The 25,309-nt window shown below is 42.1% G+C and overlaps 1 protein-coding gene and 1 long non-coding RNA gene across 2 annotated transcripts; one reads left to right on the forward strand and one right to left on the reverse strand.

Annotated features, from left to right (window-relative positions):
- Positions 1-12: 12 nt before the first annotated feature.
- Positions 13-3,704, reverse strand: naa20 (N-alpha-acetyltransferase 20, NatB catalytic subunit). Its single transcript, XM_067482154.1, has 6 exons — positions 3,571-3,704; positions 2,961-2,985; positions 2,405-2,495; positions 1,840-1,975; positions 847-992; positions 13-345 (listed from the first exon to the last, which is right to left on the reverse strand). Exons 1-6 carry the CDS (start codon positions 3,621-3,623, stop codon positions 260-262), a joined length of 537 nt encoding a protein of 178 aa, XP_067338255.1. The 5' UTR covers positions 3,624-3,704; the 3' UTR covers positions 13-259.
- LOC137102534 (uncharacterized) lies at positions 1,875-10,789 on the forward strand. Its single transcript, XR_010911237.1, has 3 exons — positions 1,875-2,005; positions 5,375-5,533; positions 5,721-10,789. It is a non-coding gene; the product is annotated as an uncharacterized lncRNA (long non-coding RNA).
- The last annotated feature ends 14,520 nt before the right edge of the window (positions 10,790-25,309 follow it).

Genomic DNA, 25,309 nt, shown 5'->3' on the forward strand with positions numbered 1-25,309 from the left:
AACAAAAGCAGCCAATGAGCAGTGTTTATTGCGTAACTGTGTTTTCTCTGCAACTGCACCATTACATAAATCTCATTAAACTGACCTGTTGTTGTGTTTCTTACAGTAAATTAAGCAGAATATTGAATTTATGTGACTCTCTGACTATTGAACTGTGGGAATGGTTTAACTATGTACAATCTATCTCAGCAAGTCCTGGAGATTTTCTGTTCTCTGTTAACATACAAGCAGCAAAGCATCAGAGAGCCACAGTCCACTGTTACTCTATGTCTTCAGGTCTGACAGGGTGTGGCAGTGGGATGATGGACTTCTTCTCTTTGTCTCTGCTCAACGCTTTCCTCATATCTGTAAGAGAAAAATCAAAATTTTTCAGTTTTTCAAACCTGACCTGAGCAGCATGTGAAAACCTTTGCAGCCGTTTCCAGCTGTAATGTCCAGGTTACTCTGGAAATCACATGCATACAGGACAACTCAGCTGACTGTACAGAAAAGAGCACGTTAACTGCTGAAATAATGAGTACCTCCATGTTTTAAAGATGAGTGTATATATACACATTTTAGGAGCTTTCTAAAACATCATCTGCAGTAACAGTAATCAGCTAAGATCACTAACTATGTAGACAACTACGTGACATTGTACCAGTCTAGCAGGAAACAAACTACAGGCTTAATTACAGCAACACAACAGTAGTGAAATTGTGAAAGTTCTCTGCAGGTAAACTGTAACAGAACCTAATGAGGTAGAAAATGGACCTGACGGCTAGTTACAATATTCTGAAGTCAAATCTGATAAGACAAGCTAGAATCCTTGTGTTTTTTGTTGACAGGTTTCAGTTTCGATCTCACCATAGGCGTCTTCATCTGGTTCCCCGTTACTAGCTGAGTAATACTCTATTACTGTTCTGTAGACGCTGTAGCCGAGACGCTTATACATGTTCACCGCCACTTGGTTGGAGACACGCACGAACAGATCCACAAAGAATCCACCTTTCCTACAAAACAACAACCTCCAATCATCAGCTGTTCAGAGCACACATTAGCAACATCTGTCAGGGAATAAGAGGATGTAGAAAGATGGACGGTGGTTTTTCCTGGACAGTAATTAAACAAAAGTAATATTCAGCAAAAGTCTGAAATCTTGGAAATTTAAGCTGAGGCTTGATATACGACTGTACAGCAGTGAAAAAACATTTTCAGTTTTTAAGAAAATCTTCGGGGGTTTTAGATTTTTGCCTCCCTTGTGACTTAAAGGATGACTTCACTGAATTGAACTTGTTCTCTGTGGTTCTAGTTTGGTGTAAAAATGTCTCTTCATAACTTTAAACATCCCTGTCTTTCCTTCATAAAAATATCTAATATCTACAACACTAATAATACATTATTTAAAAGCACCTTTTAGGTCACTCAAGGTCACTGTATAAAGAAGCAACAATCTATCAATCAAATCCCCAGTACTGTATTATGAATAACCGATGTACTCTTCAATCTAGGACCATGGATGGATTAGTGAACTGTCCTACTGGGCAGAGGTCTACAGACCTGGAGGACCAGTGGCTGTTAATATTTCTTCTTAGAACAGTTCTAGAGTTCTGTAACTACCTGCCCAGATGCCCATTTTGAAATAATTCATCAACTGGAACTACAGGAAGCCGGTTAAGTGAAGTCCCCATTTAAAGTTCTGAAATACCGAGGCGGTAAAACACTGCTGAGCCACAATCTATTGCATTTATCTCATTTCTATTATTAGCCATTAAACTTCACGTTACTGTTGTGTGAGTTCCAGCACAGACTCACAGTGTCCAACATGGGTCACAGAACTCAGGGCATGAAGTTACAAACCTCTCTGAGATTTCCTCCAGCATCTCCATGAGTTTGGCTGCCAGACCAAGTCTTCTAAACTCCGGAGCGACGGACAGAGCGGTGACGTGGCCGTGCCACTCCTCACGAGCTACCGATCCCTCCGCCTTCCCCATGACTGCAAGTGAAGCAGCAAGACAGACAGGAGGTCAGTGTTTGAAGTAAGCTTTTCATTGACCTAAAACAGAGACATGTAATGATTGGATACTGAGGTGCTCGGCTCCTCCACGGTTTAAAAAGTGTAAGTAGAGCATCAAATACACCAGCAAAACACACATGACTTTAAACAGATTGTGTTAGCAGCATAGGATAAGGCTGAGACAGAGACACACAATGCTCATAGTCACATCTACCAATAAACTTGCATGTCCTTGGATTGTACCATCCACAGGCATGTGGAGAACATGCAAACTGCACACAGATCAAAGAGAGTCAAGAGAGTCAAACCCTACTTGCTGTGAGGCCACAGTCCGTCGTGGCAGATGTGTGAGCACACAGTTCTCAATGTGCACAATGATGTAGTAAAACCTGAGAGAACAGAACTTACTGTAGCCCATCAGTTCACCACCAGGAGCCTCTGCAACAATGAAGTACTCTGGCCAGTGAGCGAGGTACTGGAGGTAAAACGGGATCCCGTACTGCAGGTCAAAGGTCAAAGAAAACTGGATTCTAATTTGTACCTGCTCCTGTGACCATATGGCCGGTCTTAAAAAAAAAACTCCTCAATGCCTCTCTATCCCACAACACAATAACCTGGAACTCCACCTTATTTCTCCCAAATTCCTCCTTAAACCTTCCAGTCTGTGTTTGGCTGATGCCAACCTCTTATCCACACAATCCAGGAGCCAGCAGGAGGCTTAGGGCCACAGAGCGTTTTCTATTCTACTCTCTGAAAGGCTCCTAAAAACAGCACATTCCAAAACCTACTTATTTAATTTCAAAATCGATAATTGCATTTTAAAAACACCTGTCTGTGCAGTTCAAAGTATGATTTGTGACTTTAAAGCATATAACAATACATGTGAATAACTTAGCTCACATGGTGATAGATACTCTCTTCATCCCAGCAGGACGTACACAATTTTATTAAATATACAGGATACAGTTTCTGTCAAAGGATCCAGGTTGCTGTTGGACAAAAAGAAAAACAGTTAGTGCAATGAACGTTTGACTGAATTTCAGACAGATGCACGTTTTGGAAATTGGACTTGAACACTGGACGTTACAGACAGAAAACATGGTCACGCCAAGTTGGAAAAGGAAGAAAGTTTATTTTTCACATTTCTACTGCACAGCAAATTATAGACAGAGTATCGGTGTCTCCAAACTGCACATGACAAATACATGATGAGCTCTGAACATTGATTTATGTGTTTTGCTGATGAATTGCTAAATGTAGACTGCACCACATTCCTCTAACTTGAATGGAACAAGCTCGTGTATACTGGGGAGAATTTATTGAATTTTTATTTTGTTTGGAGAAGAAACTTCGCCTTGAATGACACACACCGTTAGATAAATACTGTCTACTTCTCCGACCGAGGTTTTGTGTTCTGGATCTTGGCACAACAGCAGAGAACAGCTTAGCTTTGCTAATGCTGCTGCACACAAATACACAAGCTGTACAGGTGCCGGCGCTACGTAAACCCGCGACACCTGTGTGATGACGTTAAAAAACATCTGGAGAAGCAGAAGCGACAACAATCGACTCACATGTTGTTGAATTTGAACAAATCATCGCAGGTGAACGGTCGTAACGTTGTCATCCCGGCTGCGGCTGCTGTGCGTCCTCTCACCTCATGGACGACGACTCATGATCGACCTCATCAGGCAGAAAAGGAGCGAGTAGCGCCCCCCGCTGAACGGGAGGTGAATTACACGAGAGGAATATTTTCTGCAAATGAGTATATTTACTTGAGTGCTGCACTGAATTAACTACAGGGATTTTAGTTTGCTTATTATTTCCACTTTCTGTTACTCTATATTTTACCTTCACTACATTTCAGAGCCAAATATCACAAAAGTCAAAACACCTAATGTGTCTTGCTCAGCATCTTTATTTGCAAATGAGTTTATTATTTAAAATATCTTATCAAATAATTCAATTTTGAAAAGCAACATAATTATACAGTATTTACATTTAATAACCTCACATTGCACATTGTTTATTCTGGTTTATTCTACCCTCTGCACTTATCCACAACTGCACCAACTTTCAGTTTTTAATTTAAATCTCTTTAGCCATTAACAGTCCAAAGCTCTGAGACCTTGTCTAAAAATGAATCATGTTTTAGTGTAAAAATGGAAATAATCAGGAAGTTTGAGGATAGTAGAGATACAAGAGATATTCATCAAACATTCTGCATTCTTTTTCATGCACTTTATGACCACACATCTTATTTCTCTTACCTGCTGCTGGTGATCACAATCAGTCTCTGTCAATATCCTCACCACATCATCCGTCTCTGAATCTGCTCACATTTTCCATGGCAACAAAACTGTGTCGTCACATTCAGATACAATTAAAGGAGGTAAATCATCTGTTTTGCATCAAAGAAGAAAGATTGTTTTCTGACTTAAATACAGAGTTTATTGACTTAACACTTTTGTTTTCAGGTTGAACCAAGCTGCTGAATATGCCAGCAGTAAATATGAATCTAGTTTGAGGCCCTTTTGGTCCGAACACAAAAGACTGTAAATACAATAAGATGATAATTGATGCAAATATCAAAATATAAATTACATCACAAAGGCCAATGGCAATACAGCACAAAAACGTCCTTGTAGTTGCAGCAGACAGGAGGGATTGTAGACCTGAATGATGGAGCATTCAGCAGCTTCCAAAACACATTTATAAGACAGAAAGGGTCAAATTGTGTAGTGAAGTGGGAGAAAGGACTGAGAAATAGGAAGTGGGGCTGAGGGAATACAAAATAAAACTCTGGAACAGGAAGTGACACATCCGCGAGATGGTGCAGTGTGAAACACTGCACACTTATTTGAAATGATGATGTTTTGGGGAGATTTTCCAGAAGAAAGTCAATATGTAAAGTCCTAAAGAGCTCAGACTGGAAAACTGATACGATTATAAACAAATTGTTAGGAGCTTTTTGGTGATAAATCGTTAAATATGATTCTTTTTTTCCTAAGTTCGTCAGAGGCAGTTCTGAACCTGAGTTTGTGAATATCTGGATTTCAAGCAGCGCCCACTTCTATTTCATGGCCTTATTCAGTACGAAGCTTCTAACTAACAGTTAGAAACAACATGTGACGTGAGACATCAGCTTTGGCCATAAAAACCTCACCGGCAGTGAGAGTCGAACCTGTCAGAGTGTGTTTACCCGAGCATCTCTCAACCTGCTGCAGCTCCAAAACAAACAAAGTGTTTCTGACGGGACACTGGAACCGAGCCTCATCCGCCGCTGCACTGTAACCCAAGAGCTCTTGATCTCGTTTCCCAGAATCATTACTCATCCGCTTTGTTTCTGTGTTTGTCCATTTTTCATTGCTGTTACAGGCCAAAGGACTTGAGCGAGTCTCTCAGCACCTCGCTGCTGTTTGAGGTTCCTCCATCACAGTCGAGCCTTTTCCAGAAACGCCACATTGTTCAGTGGCGGCTGTGGGTATGTAAACACGCCACGAAATGGATTGAGGCTCAGATCACCTTAGAAGAGAGGTTGGTTTGAAAAAATTACATATTTTACTGCATTCACAACAATCGAATCTTTAATAATATTATACTTTGGTGCAGCTAGAGTGGGCGACATCACACGCACTAACTTCTGGCTTCAACTTTTAGCAACTTTCATCTTTCATCTCAACAAATGATACATTAAAACGTAGGTATTTTTGTCTTCTTTCAGGAAATGTAACTCTCACAGTGACAGGACTTGCAGTTCTTTCAGTATTTGGCCAAAAGCAGAAAGAGTGCCGTCAAATTCCCATTGGAGCCCAATACAGCAGAAGTCCTGAAATTCTTCTCAAGTCACAAATGAGGGCCATGTTAAAATCGCCTGCCTTCATTTTATATCACAGTTTTTGTATTTTGTTAATAGGACTAATACTTTTTCCCATTTTGAGAGGCAAAGTCTGAGCAGTTCACAGCCTGTCGTCAGCACATGATACACACAGGAAACACACTTTCGAAATAGAAGCTTTTGAGATACTTTTTTCCAAATTTCTAGCATTTCAATTGTAAAATTAAATTGAGTTTGTGATGAAGTCTATATACAATGAACACACTTTCAAAATTAAAGCCTTTTGATACTTTTTTCAAGTTCAGCTTTTTCCAGCTTTGCTTGGAAAATCCTTTCAGCACTGAAGCATTCACCGTAAAATGTCTTTCTGGAAATGCTTTTTCTAGTGTCTATGCCGTTTCTTTTTTTCTTTTGACTCTTGGCCTTTTTATAATGTAATGTGACATCACTTAAAATTTTTATGTACAAGAGAATTTAAGCATGAGTAACTTTTAAAATATGACCCCAGAGTAAAATTCATTTCTCCCAAGATGCAAGGCTCCCTACCTGATTTGTGTGATCTCCGTGGTGACGTCCTCACCCCCATCCATCAGGGATCTGGACTGCCTGATCCAAATGCCTCGACTGTGATACACCAAACATCTATGTCCAGTACCTGAACGGCATCACATAAAACTCATTTCTGCATCTTATTATTGCTGCAGCCATCACAACACACCCTAGACTTGTTTGGTAATTTCACCTTGAGCTTATTTTCCTTCCACTATTAAGTTTAAGTTGTCATAATCGAAAGAAAGCAGCACATTTGATTTACGCATTAGGTTTATGTGTTTGACATACACATGTAGCATTCACGGTGGAATAATTCTGTATTGTCAACATTGGATTAAATTAACTCTTGAGTTACTGTTGGTCATCCAAACAAAAGATGGGACTGAGGCCCTCATCAGCCTGAAATACTTTCTACTAGGCCTGGATTGTACCAAGTGCCCTGTTCGATGCAGGCTTGGGAAAATATGGGGAAAGAGTTTGTTTTATAGGGCATTTTAAACTTTATTTGGTACATTTCATAATTGCTTTTGTATTTTTTTAAAATCGGAGAATGTTAGTAAAATGTCTAGTGTGTGTTTATAATAATGTCTTTGCTTCTTATTGGTTTGGCCAGACAGTATATATGTCGCCCATTTCGTATCACGTGATTAGGTAAGTGTTGTCTTTGTTTGTTTAGCTCTTTGTTGACCTCTTTTAGAGCCCAGTTTGTCACGACTGTGTGTGGACCGAAACGTGACCCAGTGATTGAACAAGGGAGAAAGAACAACTAACCACAAACTAGGCTGAATAGCAGCAAATACAAAACATTAAGTGCATGAACCAAGGATGTAAACTACGGGTAATTTAATTTAATAACGGGTTAAAAAACCAAAAAAACAAATCACTCCTACAAGGAGGACAAAACGTGGACTTGGATCTGAGAGTAAAATACAACTAAGAGAAGTAGTAAAAGTAAAACACAGTAACCGATCCACAGGTAACAGAGTCCAAATACCATGAGACAGACAAACCAGAAGAGAGGCTGTTGCATGGATGGCAAAGACAAAAAGCTGCGTTTATAAACGGGAACAGGTGTGAACAATTGTGAAAGGTAATGAGTGGTGAAGCTGGAGGAGTGTAGTGGGAACAGGAAGTGGGGGAAAAGGGGTACAAAATAAAAGTCCAGAACAGGAAGTGAACGTGAACGATTGGATCGTGATGCAATTTTGTTAGTGATTAGATATTCTTTGTGCATATTCCTGTGTCTACCTGCCCAGTCCCTGACACCTGGACATTCTTTTGTTCACTCTGGGTTGTGGCACAGTACTATGACTAAATTGTACTAAAAATACATCATCACATCGTTTCAGTTTCAGCAGCGGCTTTGCTTTCAGTCTTATTCGTGACTTCTGAGTTGTGCACATGACTGGCAAATTGTAACAGACTTTAAACCTGTCCCATCCTAATTTCTACTTTTTCTAAAAACCGTTTTCTTTTGGATGAGGACGCGTTAGAATGAAGTTATATTCAGTTTAGTAAAAAATAAATATGCACATTTGATTAACAGCCTTGTTTGCTGTGTACCATTGCTTACACTGACATCCTTCAATGATTAATTTGAAATTAAATAAAAAATCTCAAAAACATGAGGATTCCAATCCTCATCCTTTCCTGATGTACATTTATGTAGGAACTGATGATGTTGTATAATATCTGCTGTCGTGACGGCTCCTTTGGTGCATTTGGTTTTCTGCAGCCAATTGCTCCCTGCAAACAATTTTTTGAATTCAGCTTAGTACATTACATTCTAAACCCAATCAGCACGTGTAGTAGGACAACGGTTTGTATCAGGTTTGTTAGCCAGTGTCCACTAAGACATTTAATAATCACGTTTCTTTATGTGCAATGTACAGCAGCTTCTGTAACACAGTCTCTATTTGTTTTGGGATATTTTTGGAAATGTTATTTTACGCTGATGAATGCAGACATTTGAGTTTACACGATGCACAAACATCCGTTGCAGTGATTAGCAATATTATTATTTCAACACAACTCATCAAAGTAAGTTTTTAAATTAAAAAGCGTATTTTAACCAGTAAACCAGGATGTTTATCTTGGAAACACAAATTAAATGAAGGTGTGCTAACAGGTAACAGAGTGTAGAGGTTTGACTTTACTTGCTCTTTACATACATGCAACTAGCCTTTTAATTTTCAGTTTTTTTAATATCTGAAAAGATTTTTCAACTAGAGTGTAACTAATTTTCCAAATGTGTCACCATAAAGCAATAAAACAGATTTTAAAAATCTATTTCTGGACATCGGTGCAACATTTATTTTTAAATAATTTCTGTTTACTATGAAAATATTCTGAAACTGTAATTTCTTCAGCGTCACTATAATTTCACACTGATTCATTCAAAAATGATGAAAAGACACTGAACTGTTGTCTACACACTGGGCTGGCTACAAACTGGTGTCTACACAGGAGAGAGTTTGTTCTCCAAAAGACATTCTCCAAACACATGTGAGAAAAAAGACCCAGTTGTTTGACTCTCTTTATACACTGTCGACTCTTGTGTGGATATCTGTTTCCCCACGGGGATCAATGAAGTTTGATCTTAACGAGCACGCCGTAAAAACATGAAAGTGAAATCTGGACAAACTGATGTGGCCACAGATGGGCTTTAAAAACATCCTAACAAGACAAACATTTTCAGTTCCAAGCATGTTGCCTCATCACATTGCAGCTTTATGATCTCATAAATGCCGCTGAGCTGAACTGATGTATAACCTGCTGCTGCCCTGTTCTCCGTCTGTCAGGCTCAGCATTGGAGCCAGGTGTCTACGGCCCTGTGGATTCCCGGAGACCCGTCTGTCTGGCTCTGTCTGGCCGCCGCGTCGACACTTTGCAGTCTGATTGGATGAGCACAGATATGTGATAGCAGAGGTGTGTGTGTCTTTGCATATCCATTCTTAGCCTGTATGCATCCGTGCTGCATGCATGGACCTTGGATGTTCCCTACGCACATTCAGATGAATTTAACTCATAGCAGCTGTCACCAACCTCACAGCCATTCACTGGGCCTCCTCTCAGTTCAGACCCAGCACTTCCCTTCCTGACCTGTCAGCCACCCGACCAGCTTCACCCATCTGCACACCTGCCTGTTCAATTTTTCTAACTGTTAGTCATGATCTATAATCTGGACCACTCTCAGTTAGCTTTTCCCAGTTTGTCTATCATACTTTGTTTGCAGTAGCTTGTCTTAAACCTTTCTTATTGTTTTAGAGGCCGTTTTGTCTCATTGTCGCTTGTTCGGTTTGACAATTGTTACACTCACAACCTGCTTGATCAAGTCACGCAGTTTAGTCGACTGCAGCATGACGCATGTCAGGATATCGACTGAGCTGTTTCCCATCATGTCAGGTCTACATCAGCTCTACACTGTATCATGAGTATATCTGTCTGTAAGCAGCAACTCAGCTGCATTAACAATGGTGCTGCACCAAACAGTGAAGTATGGGGACGCAGGCATGACTTTGTTAAAAACTGTCCCTGGGAAAAAGTCTCACTAATTCAAACTGCCCAGCATCGTCATCTTCACAGTCTGCTCATTTAATGATTTAGCAAACGAAACACATTAATGAAGCCTGTTTTTGTCTGACTGTGCTCTGGGAGTAGACGGTGTCTTTCCCAGACGACGCCCTGTCATCTTCGTGGCAGACGTAGAAGGTGTCCTACATGCTGCTGTCTCAGCACAAACTGGGCCAACAAATATTAACAAAAACAAATGGAAATCAATGACGTAAACCTCATGCACCAAATTACTGGGGTGTCATTCATGTCCTCATTTATCTAACATGTACAAAGTACGATGCACTGCTTAGAGAAATCACAGTCGTCTCCACGGTGACTGGATGTAAACTTCCGGCTGCAACTGTACAACTCAGAGCTTCAGATAATCCTAAATATTTGGTCAAAATTGATTCATGCAAAACGAAAACTTCCCATTTGTGCTACAGTAAAGGAGATGGCGCTGGTCGGGGCGTGTGGTCATTAAAGCCCCTTCAGCATGTATACACAAGCATGCATGACAGACGCTACACAGAAACAAGTGTAAACAGATGCACAGATACACGCAAAAGGCCAAATGCACTTAATCAAACAAACACAGCTGTAAACAGGACTTTCAGCAGCGAATATCAAAGCAAAAGTTCGTGAACAGTAACAGAATATTTGGGAACAGATGTCTGAGGGTAAATCAGACACAGATACGATGTGGAATCGACCTTATTTCCCGTCTCTCAGGACACAGTTTTGTCCCCGCGGGCCTCACTTTCACACTCTGCCTTTTCCTGTCTTGCTGACCCCTTTGGCTCAGAAATGGAGTAGAGATGCAGGGGGAGTTTCTCTGTGCTCTACTTCTCTCTGTTATCCTGAAAACATAGATACCACACATTATGTTTATTTATCCAACGGCTGTTTTCTTATCCTCATGTGATACAGAGCTCAATAATATCAGATAACGCTTATCGTATCTTGCATCGTTATTCCGTGACGCTCTACTCTAAGAGCAGGTCTTGTGTGGTGGCCAGAAGCACAAAGGACTGTGGGATTTTGGTGGAACTTGCAGGAAGATGCATGTAGAAAAGGGCCATGAGAGGAAAAGATAAACAGAGGTGCAAACTCATCTGTGCGGGTTTGTGCCGGATGGGTGTGGTCTCCATTTTATTTGATTTGGCACATGAAACAACACAAGCTGCTCGTGCTCCATGAGCTACAGCACGAAACAACATGTGGAGTGTGAGAGAATAGTAGTTGAATAGTAGAGGTTGAAGTTTCATTCCTTGATCACTGTGTGAAATCTGTTCAATAAAAGTAACCTTTATAATCTTTATTCCCTTCGTATGCTAAGCAGCTCTTACTACTTCACTAAGTTATCGTCTACAGCATCCTGACTGTTTGAGCGCTGTCCACACTCCATTGAAGAGGACGGCAGCTCTTAGTTTAAAAAAAAAATAATTTTCTTGTTTTTTCTTTTTTAGCTATAAAAGGCTCTGAACACGATGAGGTAAACTGAATGGATGGTACGTAAAGGGACGACGCCTAACGCAGGACAACATGGCTGACAGAGAGAAAGGCGTGTGTTTGGGACAAAGACCGGTAAGTGCACGACTGGCAGAACTGCAAACGGCAACATGTGCACAGATTGTGGCGGCTCATCTTGGGCAGGTCAGCACAGGAGGGTTGGATTGTTAAAATCCACCATTCAGGCTTGAGGCCTGCTCACTTGGTTTCTTTTCATTATCATCAGTGGGGGGTGGAGGTCTGATCAGAGGCCCAACAGTCCGATGTGCTGTAATCAATGGTCTGATATCCTTACGGGGGGGGGGGGGGGGGGAGGATCCACTAGACCGGCTTCTGTAACTGAGTAATCAGTTCTAACTGCTCCCTTTCTGCATAAAACGATGCCACTGTTCCTGCTTCCGATGGCCTGCAGGAGGTTTTTTAGGATGTGCTGTTTAAAGTCCAACAACAAATTCTCATTGACACTTAAACTTTCCTGCTCTTTCCTTTGCTGTCTCCGCTCAGTGACACCCCCACCCTAATGTCTTCCTTTCATTTGAAGACCCCAACTCTGCTGCTGCTCACAGTGGAGGGAAAACTGTCCTTTACTTCATTCATTCAGTCATTTTAATAATGGCCACTTTGACGTTTACGTTATACATTTCAGATTTTACCACTTATTCCAAGGCTTTTATGAAAACAAACATCACACAATACTAACAGATCATTATGTCACTCACTGGTCAGGTCAGGATTTGTGGCACCTGCATTTTTTTGCAAAAGCGTCATCAGTCAAAAGAAAACAACAACAACAAAAAATGTAAAATCTGAATCCAAACATCGGAAACAAACTGAAGTTTAGCGAGTGTGTGCGGTCTCCGTGTTGGTGCAGATGAGGCTGGTGGGAATTAGTTCTGCAGGTATTTCGGTCGAAATAAAACAGGATCATTTGGCAAGTTGAAAAATCAGATGATCAGTTTATCCGGAGGGGAATGTAAATGTCTGTGCCGAATTTCATGGCAGAAATAGTCGTTCAGACATCACAAACTTTCCTGATGTTCATCCAACATAAACAGAAGATCCTGACGTCCTCATCCCTCAGCATGGCTAAAAATAATGGGCTTCGTTGTTGATTCAACAAGCCACAAAGTCACATTCCTTGTATGGGCTGTGGTCAATGAAAGTGGTTCCCCTTCTTCTAATTTGTGCCATAAATTCAAAACACAAACTTCAGCTGGGCCACATTCCAAGCTGGAAAAACAAGCATGAAACTCCCACTCTGTCTGTAAGAGAGAAGCGAGTTTGGAGCCCATCCCGCAGCCAGCACAGATCAAAACCACCATGCTGGACTCGACCCTGAGAGCGATCAGATCCTGTCAAAGCATAAACACGAGCGCAGAGGCTAAATATTTCCTGACCTTCAGTGCATCATCTGTCAGCGAGCTGCACAACACGGACGAGTCTTTGGGTCGACACATGCGCTGCAGACACGCTGGACGCGTCTCCGTTACGCAGCATTAGTGCTACCACGCTGCAAGAGAGACGGGTCGTTAGAGGGAGCAGCCGAGGCCATCGGGGTTAATCTAGTCACTGGACCAGAGGAGAAGAATATGACAGTGCACTGAGGACAAACAGAGAGGAGAATCAGACTAATGCCTGAGGCTTTGATTAGGAGTCTCTCCTTTATGCATTCACATGCACCTTAATGTAAGACGTTTTGCATCATGGAAGTAATTGATTAATTGGGCAGCTGTAGCTCAGTTGGTAAGGCAGTTGACCACAGGGTCAGTGGTTCAATCCCCGCTCCCGGCTACATGTCGAAGTGTCCTTGGGCAAGACACTGAACCCCAAGTTGCTCCCGGTGGGTCAGGTGAGCACCCTGTATGGCAGTTGCCCCCATCGGTGTGTGAAAAGATGCCTTGGCTGATTTTGAATTTGCTTCTTTTGGTTCTAGTTTTGGTAGCACATGTACATAAATGCCATTAAACTTCCCTCCGCGTTGCCGATATCAAAACATCGCTCTACTTCTAGCTGAAAAGTGCCTCCAGGTGACATCACTTGGAGGAACCTTCAGTTCAGATCAGGTCATCTTGCTCACAATCTGGAGATGACATGGTCAACCTGCTTTTCCAGACTGAACTCCTAATCATAAAAACTCCTTCTGGTGATGTCATCTGGAGGACTTTTTCAGCTAGAAGCAGAGAAATATTTTGATGCAGAGGGAAGTTTAAAAGCATTAACGCAGCCTGAGCGAAGAATACCTGCAAACACCTGATGGGCTTTTAGGAGACATTTGCAATTTAGGCGAAAAGGCTACACAGCTTAAAAATAATTTGTTTGCCACAGATTCATTAAGTTGTCATACTTTTATTGTGAAATTAAGTATTCAGAGCTTTTAAAAGCAGCAAAACCTCACTCTACAATTATTGTTACAAGTACTCAAAAGAACTAGCATCATAATATACTACGTACCAAAAATAAAAGGAAGGATGATGCATTTCAGAATCATAAATATAATATAATATATTGTATGTGTTTCTTTGCTGTAACAGTTGGTTTATGTTAACTTCTTAATAACGTACAGATTAACATATCATGGGGCCTCTGAACACAGACATCCTTTAGTCATTTCCCCTCACTTTTAAGTCCTTCGTCAGTTCTTTAAGGGGCTTTTCCATTTTCCCTTTAGTGTCACCTTTTGGTAACTTTCAGTCCAGTTTTTAGTTTGCTGTCTGTTTTGTTGTTTCCATTCGTTCAAAAGTCATTTAGTTAACTAACAAAATTTCAGATCATTTATTTTTTACCGTTCAGTATTTTTAGCCAGACCAGTCTTTCCTGTGGAAAACTGATTTTACTAGATTGTTCACACATGCAGCGGAAACAGAGCAAGCCGCTCTGTCCTCCGTGGTCCAGCGCAGTCGGAAACACATGTTCGATCAGGCTTCAGAGCTCAGTCTTTTGTTCAAACCTGGTCCACAGGCTCCAGATGCTTTCGCCGCCTCCTATTTGCACAGATAAATGCAGCACATTTCAAGTTGACTGCGTTGTACTATCATACCAACAATCAGTATTTGCAGTGCGACAATCCTTCAAACAGTAGAACAAACAAAGTGTCAAAGCTATAATTTACTCACATTAAAATCTGCAGGACTTTAAGAACCGTCTCCTCTTCCTGCACTTTGTCCTTGTCACCTCTTCGTTGTTCTAACCTGTGTCACCGTCTGATCACGACCTTTTGCTGCACTGTTCTTCCTTGCTGTCAATCAACCTCGCTGACCTCACCGTTAAAAAATTTGCAGCCTTTTTGCTTTACGATTGTTGCCATGTGCTGCTTTGGAGACTCGTTTTACATTTGAGCCTCTGCCCCTAAGAAGCTCTGCGCTCGCATCCACAATGACCAGAGAGGTGAGGGAATAAGGCAGCGGTCGCTTTGAAGAGAAACTCTGAGCTCGTCTGGCTGACATGTCTTTGCACATCTTTGCAGAGATGGAGACCAGGACCAGAACGATTCATTTCTGACCTTTTGAAGAAAGTGACTAACTCACAGCATTAGAACAGGGCTCACTCACTCTCACTGTCTATGAGCTACGATGCTTCTTTATCATTTTCACACAGAAAAACATGGAGATGAACCATGTTTCAGACACTGTTCCCACCTCCACCACTGGGTGTCACACTTGCTTTAGGGAAAAGAAACCCGGGTTTGAACCCCCTCAAACGGCAACTTTCCATGACATATAGGTAACTCAATGGGAAACTTTTTATAGAGGCTGCGTAAGTTGAGGCTGTGTGAGAGTCGAGCCTCTCTGGCTGCCACTGTTAATGGGAGGCAGATGGACCTGGCCTGCGCTGCGCCGTGCACCCTAATGAGGGAAATGTGGAATCAGTGGAGGTTTCACACAAGAAGACAGGGTGCATGCTGGTTGTATATTTTGTTGTGTCGCTGTCAAACACGGAGAAGCGGCTGAGACAGTTATTCCTCTCAGAGTAATGCAGCCTGACATGTAGAGACTCTGAAAGCGAAGGTTCTGGGGATTCATGCAGGAGAATCAGGACATTTTGAATGTGGTGATAATCTCACTTCTGAGCACCACAGGCTCCTCGTCAGACCGTGTTAGAAACAGATTGTTTTTATCTGCTGATTCCCAAGACACACACACGCACACACACACACGCACAGCTTTCACGTGGTCTGCTTGTCTGTGTGTGGATTTAAAACTGAGCCGCATTCAAAAAGGCAGAGCTCCACTGAGCAGCCTCCAGAGAGGATGAGGTCAAAGCTCAGAAACTCGTTACACAGCCCCGAGAGAAGACATAGAGAAAGTGAGCGGGATGTTTTCTCTTCAGTTTGCACACACACACACACACACACACACCTTTTGTTTAAACTGGTGTGTTCAATTAATAAAATCAGACGGCCTCTAAGTTCTAATGTGCACTAGTCCACATTCAGGCCTCAGATCCTTCACACTGAAATGATTTAACCATTATTTGATTCTTCTTCCGCTCAGGATGACAAACTCAAATTTCAAGCCCTTCGACTATTAAATACCTCAACATCTGCTGAACTGTTGTACCAATTTCAGGACACGTCTGATGAATGAGACATGTGAATGATTCAGAATCAGATCATAATTTCAAACTGTCCTCTGCTTAGTAATGACATTCCCATCTGGCTCAGCTTGGCTCTAGTGCCAATTAGCAAATGTCAGCATGCTAACAGTCGCCACATGCTGCCAGAGGAGCTTCAGTGCATCTCAGCGTTGATTCTGTAAGTTTATGATGGGATGGAGGGTGGAGCGCCCATCCTCTTATTTTGTGTTTGGATGATGGAGACGCTGGGTCCAAAGTACTCAGTAGGTTTTCAGGTGGGTTGAGGTCTGGACTCAGCATATGACATCATTCTCATTTTCATCAAACCGTTTAGCGAGCCCTCGTGTCTCACAGATGATGCGATTACCATTCTGGAAGAGGCCGTTTTCATAGGATAAAGCTGACGACCAACTTGAGATTTGTTGTCGGTGCAGGTCTGAAGACGTTCATAAGGACCCACAGAGAACCATAAATCCACTTTTAGGGGAGAAGAGGACCCAAACCATGGGTTCTTACCGGACTCAAACACAACTTTCCTGTTTTAATACACTCTCTGCTCTCATCAACGCAACTTCGACCTGCGGGAAACAAACTCTAAAAAAAGTCTGGCACAGTAAAGGCCTACTCCAAAACGAATGCATGACGTCTCCGTTGGTTACCTTCCCAACTTCGCAAGAGTCTGGGCGAACTCTTCATGTACAGTTTGCTTGCATGCAACCCAAGAATCTTGCACCATAAGGACCAATTCTTTCTACAGCTTCGACACAGTTTATTTCTTTTTAAGCAGTTGCACAAGTTTATGAACTGGACTTAGGAAACCGGCTAGTGAACAAAGTGGTGCATTTAGCAGCTTCTACCTCAGGCGGCAGCTAAAACAGAGTGGGTATTGGACGTCATTAGTGGAACCCAAACACACCTCAAAATGAACAACCTTCTCTGCACTGGAGCTTGTTGCATGGCCCTGAATGAAGTTTTAATGTCAATAGGCACTTGGGCAGGTTTCCTGCATGTGCTACGATTTCGTCAGACAGTCTGAAGACATGCAGGTTAATTGGTGACACAAAATTACCGATGGGTGCAAATCTTTGTATTTCATGGTTTTCTCGACCCTTTAATGTTTTTGCATCCCCGTGATCTGGTTCAACTCTGTAGCAGACGGAACGAGTCCGTCAGGCCAAGTTTTCACTGATGATCATTCTAGCTGACACTCGGGTATTTGTAGGTTTCACCTCTTGTGCTGAGGAGTAAATCTGTGCAGTCAGATCCCGGGAGGCTCTTTACTGTGTCATTCTTGTGTTTTCAGTGTTGAACTGCAGCAGCTCTGATGTCATTACACAGATTAGTGCTTCACGACCGTACTGTTACGGTCTAGTGGCAGCACTTTAAATAAGAGCTGGACCAGCACAATGCTTATTCTCAGCACGTGATCAGCTCTACTCCTTTGTTCTAAATCAGTGGAGCAGGTCGGGTTTTATTTGTTTTGCTCTTCACACTATCCAATTAAAAGCTTATGAATCCAAAGCCGTTGGACACGGTTTTGGTAACACATTATTCTGCCTGCTTGGAGTTTTAAGTCCTTCGATAGGGTGAGAAAACATTGGAATCCTGTGCAGATGATGGAGCTGAATGCTTTGCTCTACTTGGCTCAGACCTTTACATTTGAGAATCTGGATGGCTGGCTGGGTATAGCCCCCATTTCTGGCATACAATGCTTAATTAGTTACTGCGTGTGCTGAGCAAACATTGCAGATTCAAACTGACTGATGGAGCGGCTGCTTAACTAAGTAAGAATTAAGCTTTTATTCTAAATTTCTTCGGTCAGAGTGAAGCCAAAGTGGACAAAACAATACTGTGATGCTTAAGGTACGATGGCCCTGCGAGCTCAAAGCACTGCAATTGGAGAAATGGAGCTGAATGCAAGTAAATGAAAAAACCAACACAGGTCTACAGACAACTTCCTTGGACTTCATGTCTTGGTTAGTGCTCTGACGTGCACTGTTACCTGTGGGACCGTGTATAGATTAAGTTGTAGAAGCATCACAAGGATGATCAGTGGAAACAGGATGCACCAGAGCTCAAGTGTGAGCGTTTTATTTTTATTACATTTGCAAAGATTTCATACAAACGTCTTTCATGTTGTCATTATAGGGAAGTGTTTGTAGAACTTTGAGGAAAATAATGAATTTGATCCATTTTGAAATAAGGCTGTAACATAACAAAATGTGGAAAAAATATAATATAAATATAAAATCTACACTATTATAGACACCGTTATATATACACACAATGTAAAAACAAATTCAGGATAATCAAATAAAATTATATATTGTGCAAAACTAGAATCCAGTTCAAAGTACATGTGCATATGGAGTAAAAAATTATCATAAGGATGTAAACAATGTGCAATATGGAATATTGAGTGGCGTTATTAAATTAGCATATGTGCAGTTCGATGTGGAGGGTGTGTGTGTGTAAGTAGTGGTAGGAGCATCATTTTATTTGTACTGACAGCATGATTGACATTGGGATTTGAGGATGAGTTGTTTTTTGAACATTCTCCTTTTAGTTTAGTTAAACCTGTGAATTATTGTCCTTTTTTAACTGATGCTCTTGCTGTTCTGGCCGATCCTCCCTTGGAAATCATGAAGCAGATCACACTGGGATTTAAGAGACATAAACCTCAGGTCAGGGGACACAGGGGAAACTGACTCAGTTTAGATTTGGCTTTGGTGGAAAAGCAATCAGCTGTAACAACATCTGAATCTGAATCTTTCTCTTTGAAATGTGTAGCATAAAATTCACTCCCCATTAATTACAAATGAACATAGCTGGTGAATATATTTGACAATAATACAGAAAAGTGCAGCTCATCACACAAAAGGTCACACATTTGATCATATTAACACTTTTCGATGCAAAACAACTAGTTTCAGTTAGACATTAAAGTGATAACATCAGCCAAACCTGCAATCGGCCTCACACGGAAAGATCTTTATTCCTGGCTGCAAACCAGGTGTGACTGAATGCTGCCCGGTCTGGATGCTGCTCAGATCGTGCAGGAAGCGCTTATCTCTTCACGGAGAGTCATGGAGACGTGTGCTCGGCCATCATCCCGCCGTTCTTCTCTGCTTTAAAAGCAGCTGACTCATAATAACACTGTCTGGGCTAAATGCTCCAGAGGAGCCTGAGCACTTAACTGCAGTCTGTTTCCACCGTAGCTCACATAGTGTGTCGGGTAATATAACAGCAGAAAACACAGGTAAATGTGCTGCATCTGTGTGGACAGGTACAAGCAGTAAGAACACACACAATGACTGCAACAAGTTGAACAAAAAATGGTTTTAAAGAGATTTAAAAACTCCTCATCATGAGGCTGAAAAATGACCTAAAAGACACAAATCTTCACAGCGGGGGGGGCAATAGGTTAAAGGAGAGATGGGGGAGGGGGCTTTTTCGCTGTTTCCCCCTCAAACCCTGGTCAAAGACCAGTCAAAAAGAAGACGCTATAGTCAACAATACAGTAAATTATCGTTTTATCTCATTCAGCGCAGACTTTGTGTCGGGCAGCACTATCGAGAGATTTAACGAGTAACACGTGTTTGCAGTTTGCACGTTTACAATTTTACAGTCCAGTGCATAAAAGGGGGGGAAAAAAAACTGTTTGTTGAAACCCTGAAGTGCTGCAGTCAGTCCAGTGCCTGCAGGCAGCACTGCCCACAGTCCGTCAGGGTCTTTGTGGAGCTGATGGCTGACGGAACATGCAGACAGCTCGCAGTGAGACGGGTGATTGTGCATTTAGGAGTTTATGAAGCTCAATTAGCTTTATGTGACACAGCAAGATTTTAGTTCCATTGAAACCTCTGAATCCGTTTATGTGCTGAAGGTTGATTAACCCTAAATACAGGAAATGAATTGACATTAGTGAAAACCTGTGTCTGAGCACTTTTAAAGAGGCCTCACTCACACTTCATACATTTCCACCAAGACAAAGCAGAGTTTCATCACATTGTGTCCCTTTGTAAAAAGCCAAACTATGTTTCTGACATTATTTCAGTGCAGATTATCTCCCCTATTCATCAACGTGCCTGTCGATGCCAGACAATGGAAACTGCTGGAGAGCTTCAGTTAAGGCCAAATTCCTATTAGCGGAAGAGCTGCTGTTGATATCTGGCCCGAGTGCAGCACGAGTTTATATGTAGTCAGCTGGCGTCCGCTTCCTAAATCGCCAATTAGGGTAATTAGAAGCAGGTGGCGATGTTTATTTTCAGAGTCACGTGTCACCGGCAGACATGTGAGTGTGAAAACAAATGGACAAACGTGGAAAAAGTGAACTGCAGCTGAATTAAGCTCATCTCAGAGAGTTGACTGTCATCGATGGCCGAATTAAAGTTGCTGAGTGGCCCAGTGGAAGCTGAACGGCTGCGGACAGGCGTGAATCCCGGCAATGAACACACAGGATGTCATGAGGTGGACACGCTTCAGGTCTCAGGTCTCAGAGAACCAGTGTTAAATAAATCCATGAATCATATTTAACAAGGATCCTGTTCACAGACATGGACAGTGAAGACCAGTGAGACTGACTCTTCACAGACAGTGTCCTGAAGGGTGTGTTCACATTTGGTGTTTTGCAGCTCCAGGGTATTTGGGTGACTTCCTGCCATCATCAGACAAACTCATTTGTGGTTTAAAAAAAACAAACTCTGCTGACTTTCAGATCAATGTCACGTGTGCAAACAGACTGACTGATTTTACTGAATGACAGTTATGCATCAAATGGAGGACAAGACCGTGGGGACAAGACACACAGGACACACAGGACTGGGTCTGAATTGTCTGTTACTGTTTTAACGTTTTTCACGTTAAAAAGCTTGAAAGGCTTGTGAGACGTGGACGACCTCACCCTGTGCACTGCGTCGGTTTCAGACGGACGTCCACACTCTCATCCCTCCGCCTCATATGTCCTTCCAAGAAATTGTTTAGCATTTATTAGTGGTGGTTGGACAATTTAGCGATGGCCTGCTGATGTTTTGTGTGTGTTAGCAACCTGCTGAAAGATTAAAAACTAATCACCCACAGACATGCAAGTCTTCAGATACTTAGCCAAGAGTTTTGGAAATCGACGCGTGCACATAAAAACGCCGCCCCGATCTGAAAAATGCTAAAACAAACAAACAAATAAAAAAACCTCATCGAGGTGAAGTAAACGCTTTCCTGCTCGACAGAAAGATTAAAAAACGTCTGATGTGTCTTATAACCACGGCCTGTTAAGAAAGTGAGATCAGTTTTTTAATTAAACGACTGTTTATGGCAGTACGAACATACTTCCATCACATCATGTCCTGTGAACTGGTTTTTTACACAGACGTAGCTTCGTGACCTCCTGACTGGTCGCTGCTGATCCAGGCCATGTTCGTACTGTAAAAATAAACGTACGGCGACGTGGAAACGTTGTTTGAACAAACGAAGCGATGAGCTTTCATTGACTTTGTGTGACCTTATAAAAGCTAATTGGAACAACGCCTCCTGCAAACGGCATCAATCTGCAGACACGTGTTTGGGCTGTTGTTGCACATGCTGAGTTCCCCGTGAAGCCGTGCTATGAAAAGAGCTGCAGTGCTGGATTGTTCAAAGGTACAAGTTCACACCACATGCAGCTTGTTGTTGGTCATTGTTGGACCCATGCACTTCCTTTTCCACCTCCATCCAAAGTGGCCCCCACCAATAAATGCCACTGCCCACGGGAAGCCTGCAGCAGGCCCCTCAGTCATTATGGATGTAAAGATGATGTAACCACGAAGGAATTCGAATATGGAATATTGTGAATGTGAGGGCCTATGGAGCCTGGCAGAGAAAATAATGGATGGTATGAGAAAATAAAAAACAGATTAACTTTTGCGAGATCCTGCAAAACGTTTGCAAGATCAAAGTCGAGCATGTCTGCGAGAGTAACCCCCTGCACTAAGTATTCTCTTTAGTCGTCTCTCACTGATGGGAAAACTGTGTTCACTGCCAAGCTCAGACTTAAAGTCTGTACATTTGAGGCCAAGCTCAACATAAAGCTCCATGAACGGCTCCCATATCCGTTTGGGTCCGTTGTTGTCTTCTCCTCGGTCACCAACTGACCCAGAAGTCTATAATCTTTTGCAGGATCTTGCAAAGTTAATCTGTTTTATATGTTTTTTTAGTTTTTTCCTGGGCTCCATGAGGGCATGGTGACAAAAACAAAAGGTCTCATTTCCACTGCTTCCATGTAGGCGCTGTTTCACCACAAGGGTCGACGGCTCGTACGAGAGGATGCAGGGACGAAAGACGTGGTTTAGTTTGGAGGATTTGCACGAAACAAAACCTGCAGTTGCCTCACATTTAGCTTCTCTCCTGAACCTCTGGGTGAGCTGCAGCTGCAGAGATGCTAAAAAAAAGTATTACGGCAGCACTCGTCTTTCTCCTCCACACAAAAACTGAGAAATGCTCATGGATGTGCTGAGTGAGCTTTATGACCGCTGGAGCCACAAACCTGATGTAAGGAAAACATGCCAGCAGTGTAATTTCTAAAACACATGCGCGGCGTGTGGAGGGCTCCTTTTCCTTCTTCATGCCTCGGATGCACGTTGAACATAATGTACGGTATGTGTTTTGTGTCCGTCGGTGGTGATCGAAGAAAATTCTGTTGGGCTCAGCTGTATCCACATGGTTAAAACCCCCCAACAACAGCCGTTCAACTAAATGTCATATAGGTGATATGTGGGCAGCCGGCACTTAAAGGCTTCACGTGGACGCCCATGTGACATCTTCGTGTTTGACTTGACACAGAAAAGAAATTCTTTTTGATGTCATTGCTGGGATAGTTTGTGGCCGTGCATCCAGCCTCCCTGGCTGCAAAACTGCAAAGCAGTTCGAACGCAGCACAAACTACATCCTCCAGAATGATCGGTTGCGACTGTGGTGAGGCCCATTTTAAGGCTTCTTCCTGTACATGTGCATATTACTCTGCTGCAGTCAAACGTACACATCTGAGTTAGATGAGCAGTCACGCTCACCTTGTATTTATGGGACTTTTAAGATGATTTGTGATGTCTGGCTGGTTCCTCAAACATCCACCAGCTGCCTACTTTGACTCGGGGCGAGATTTTCCATATGTCAGGAATTCTCAAAGATAGAAAATTGGACCCGCTCGTTTTTGCATCGTTAACTCGAGGCGGCTCGCGGAGCTGGATGCCACAGTGGACAGAATTATGTTTTCTGAGGAATTTCCATTTGATGGCTCACTTCAAACACTTGACAAGTGGCTTCTGCAGAGACCCTTGACACACGACAGCAGCCACGTTTTGTTGCAGTTAAATTTACTGAAGCTTGTTTAACGTTTACGCGGGACATTGTTCCTGGAGAGACATGCTGCTGTTGATTAACAAAATGGTATTTTCCAATGCTTTAACCATCACTTAAAGCAGCAGTAACTTCTTCAGCTCCCTTATGTTCCACTATTCATGATGTTCAGAATAACAGTAAAGCAATTAAAGGCAAACACAAGCTGAGATGATGGATGTTCTTCAAACTCTCACTGGTTTGTAAAGAACGTTTTAGCCTTTTCTTGCAGGGTGCATCACGGTATGATCTCATAGCGGGTCAGCTTTCAAGTCAAATGTAAAAAAAAAAAACGGCAAATAACTGTGGCATGATTAACTGTCATCACATCCAATAAATGGCAACGGCTGAAAAATGGCCGACTTCCTATTCTGGTTTGTGTAACCTCTCGCTGGCCGCTCACCGTCTCACTCGTCAGCAGACACTCGTGCCTCTGGTGGCTGAAAGCAGCAAATAAGGCTCCGTCTGCAGCAGCAATGAGCCCAGTGAGTGATGTGAAATCGAAAACATCTCAGGGCCTCAGGCACCGATTTCCTTCGTTATGAGAAGCATGTTGATACTGTGTGAACCCACCAGAGGGAAGGCGCTCGTTGGTGCAACATATCAAGTGGAAAAGATCCCTGTCAGGTGCACGTTAAGCAACGATAACGAGACTTGAGCCTGAGGGTAAGTGGTGCGTTTTGAAAAGGGGGTGAACCCACAGTATAATTCAGTTCATGTCACTTTTTACTAGAACTCTGACTCTGACTCTGTCTGTAAACTCCTCCCCAGTAAATTCATCATAAACACCAACAAATGAACAAAAATATATTGCAGTGAAACGTAAGAGAGTTTACAGATAAATCTGCAAAATTAAATGTAACAAAAAGCTAATTAATACGTATTATTAGTCCATTCACTACAACAGTTGGTTGTGCTAATTCTCCACCTGAATGCAAGTAAATAAAAGTCAAACCATTATTGGATTAAAACTGGTGAGAAATGTGATGGAAAGTTTTCATTTATTCCCATATATATGTACATTTGTTCACACCTCACCCAACCACAAACACTTTGAGATATAATAACTTTTTTTTTTCAAATTGACGGCATTTACAGTTTTATTTTTGCACAGAGGGGATTGATTTGAGTTCATGGTTTGCTCTGAATTGTGTTACCTTGTTTTATTTCACCCAGTTTAGTTTTTTTTTCCTGCAGGTATCTGTTGTGATCTGTACCATATCTCCGTAGCTACCTGTTACCATTAAAAATTGTTAAAATATTAATGTGATTCAGTTTGGGCAGAAAAAAACAAATAAAACTCTAAATGATGTCATCAAATGCAAGTCCGGCACCTGTAATGTTTACTACAGCGACCAGCTGTTGCTGATTTCCCACACTTCTTGCTCATAATCACTCTGCCAGTGACCAACTGAAGCATAACCATGGCTCCATAATGACAGACGGCTCATTACTGGTGGCACTATAAGACTTAACGTGGTCGTTCCTTTGTGTTGGTTTTGTCCATATTTTAACGTGCGTTGTGTAAAATCACGTCTGCTGCAAAACTTGAGGCAGTGATTTTTCTTTCTTTTTTATTGTTAGTGCAAAGCTGTTGATAGAAGCATGAGATCTTCCTCTATTTCCAACCAAGCAACAAATGTGACCTCATGCTTCTGCCTGCGAAAGGCATTAAATGTGATCATGTTATTCGCCAGATGTCTGAACACTGTATATCTGCTGCACAAGTAGAACCAATCATCATTTCAGTGTCATACTTGCCGCTTTACATCAAAGTCATTACAGATCCAGATAAAATGTGACGGCTCATGAGCGACGACTTCAGAGAATTAAAATAACATGAGGTAACTTCTTTCGTGAACTGCTGTGACTGATGTACTCATTCTCAGAAATGTCTTCACATAAACGTCCAGATCTGAGCG

Source organism: Channa argus, chromosome 17 (genome assembly GCF_033026475.1).
Source record: "Channa argus isolate prfri chromosome 17, Channa argus male v1.0, whole genome shotgun sequence".
NCBI lineage: Eukaryota > Metazoa > Chordata > Actinopteri > Anabantiformes > Channidae > Channa > Channa argus.

Bases quoted from the DNA above. Each gene is read 5' to 3' on its own strand.
- naa20 (XM_067482154.1), bottom strand. From the start codon at position 3,623: ATGACAACGTTACGACCGTTCACCTGCGATGATTTGTTCAAATTCAAC. The intron at 1,976-2,404 runs GTAAGTTCTGTT...CTTCACTTGCAG, and splicing joins TGGTGAACTGATGGGCTACA to TCATGGGGAAGGCGGAGGGA. The intron at 993-1,839 runs GTTTGTAACTTC...GTTGTTTTGTAG, and splicing joins CTGGAGGAAATCTCAGAGAG to GAAAGGTGGATTCTTTGTGG.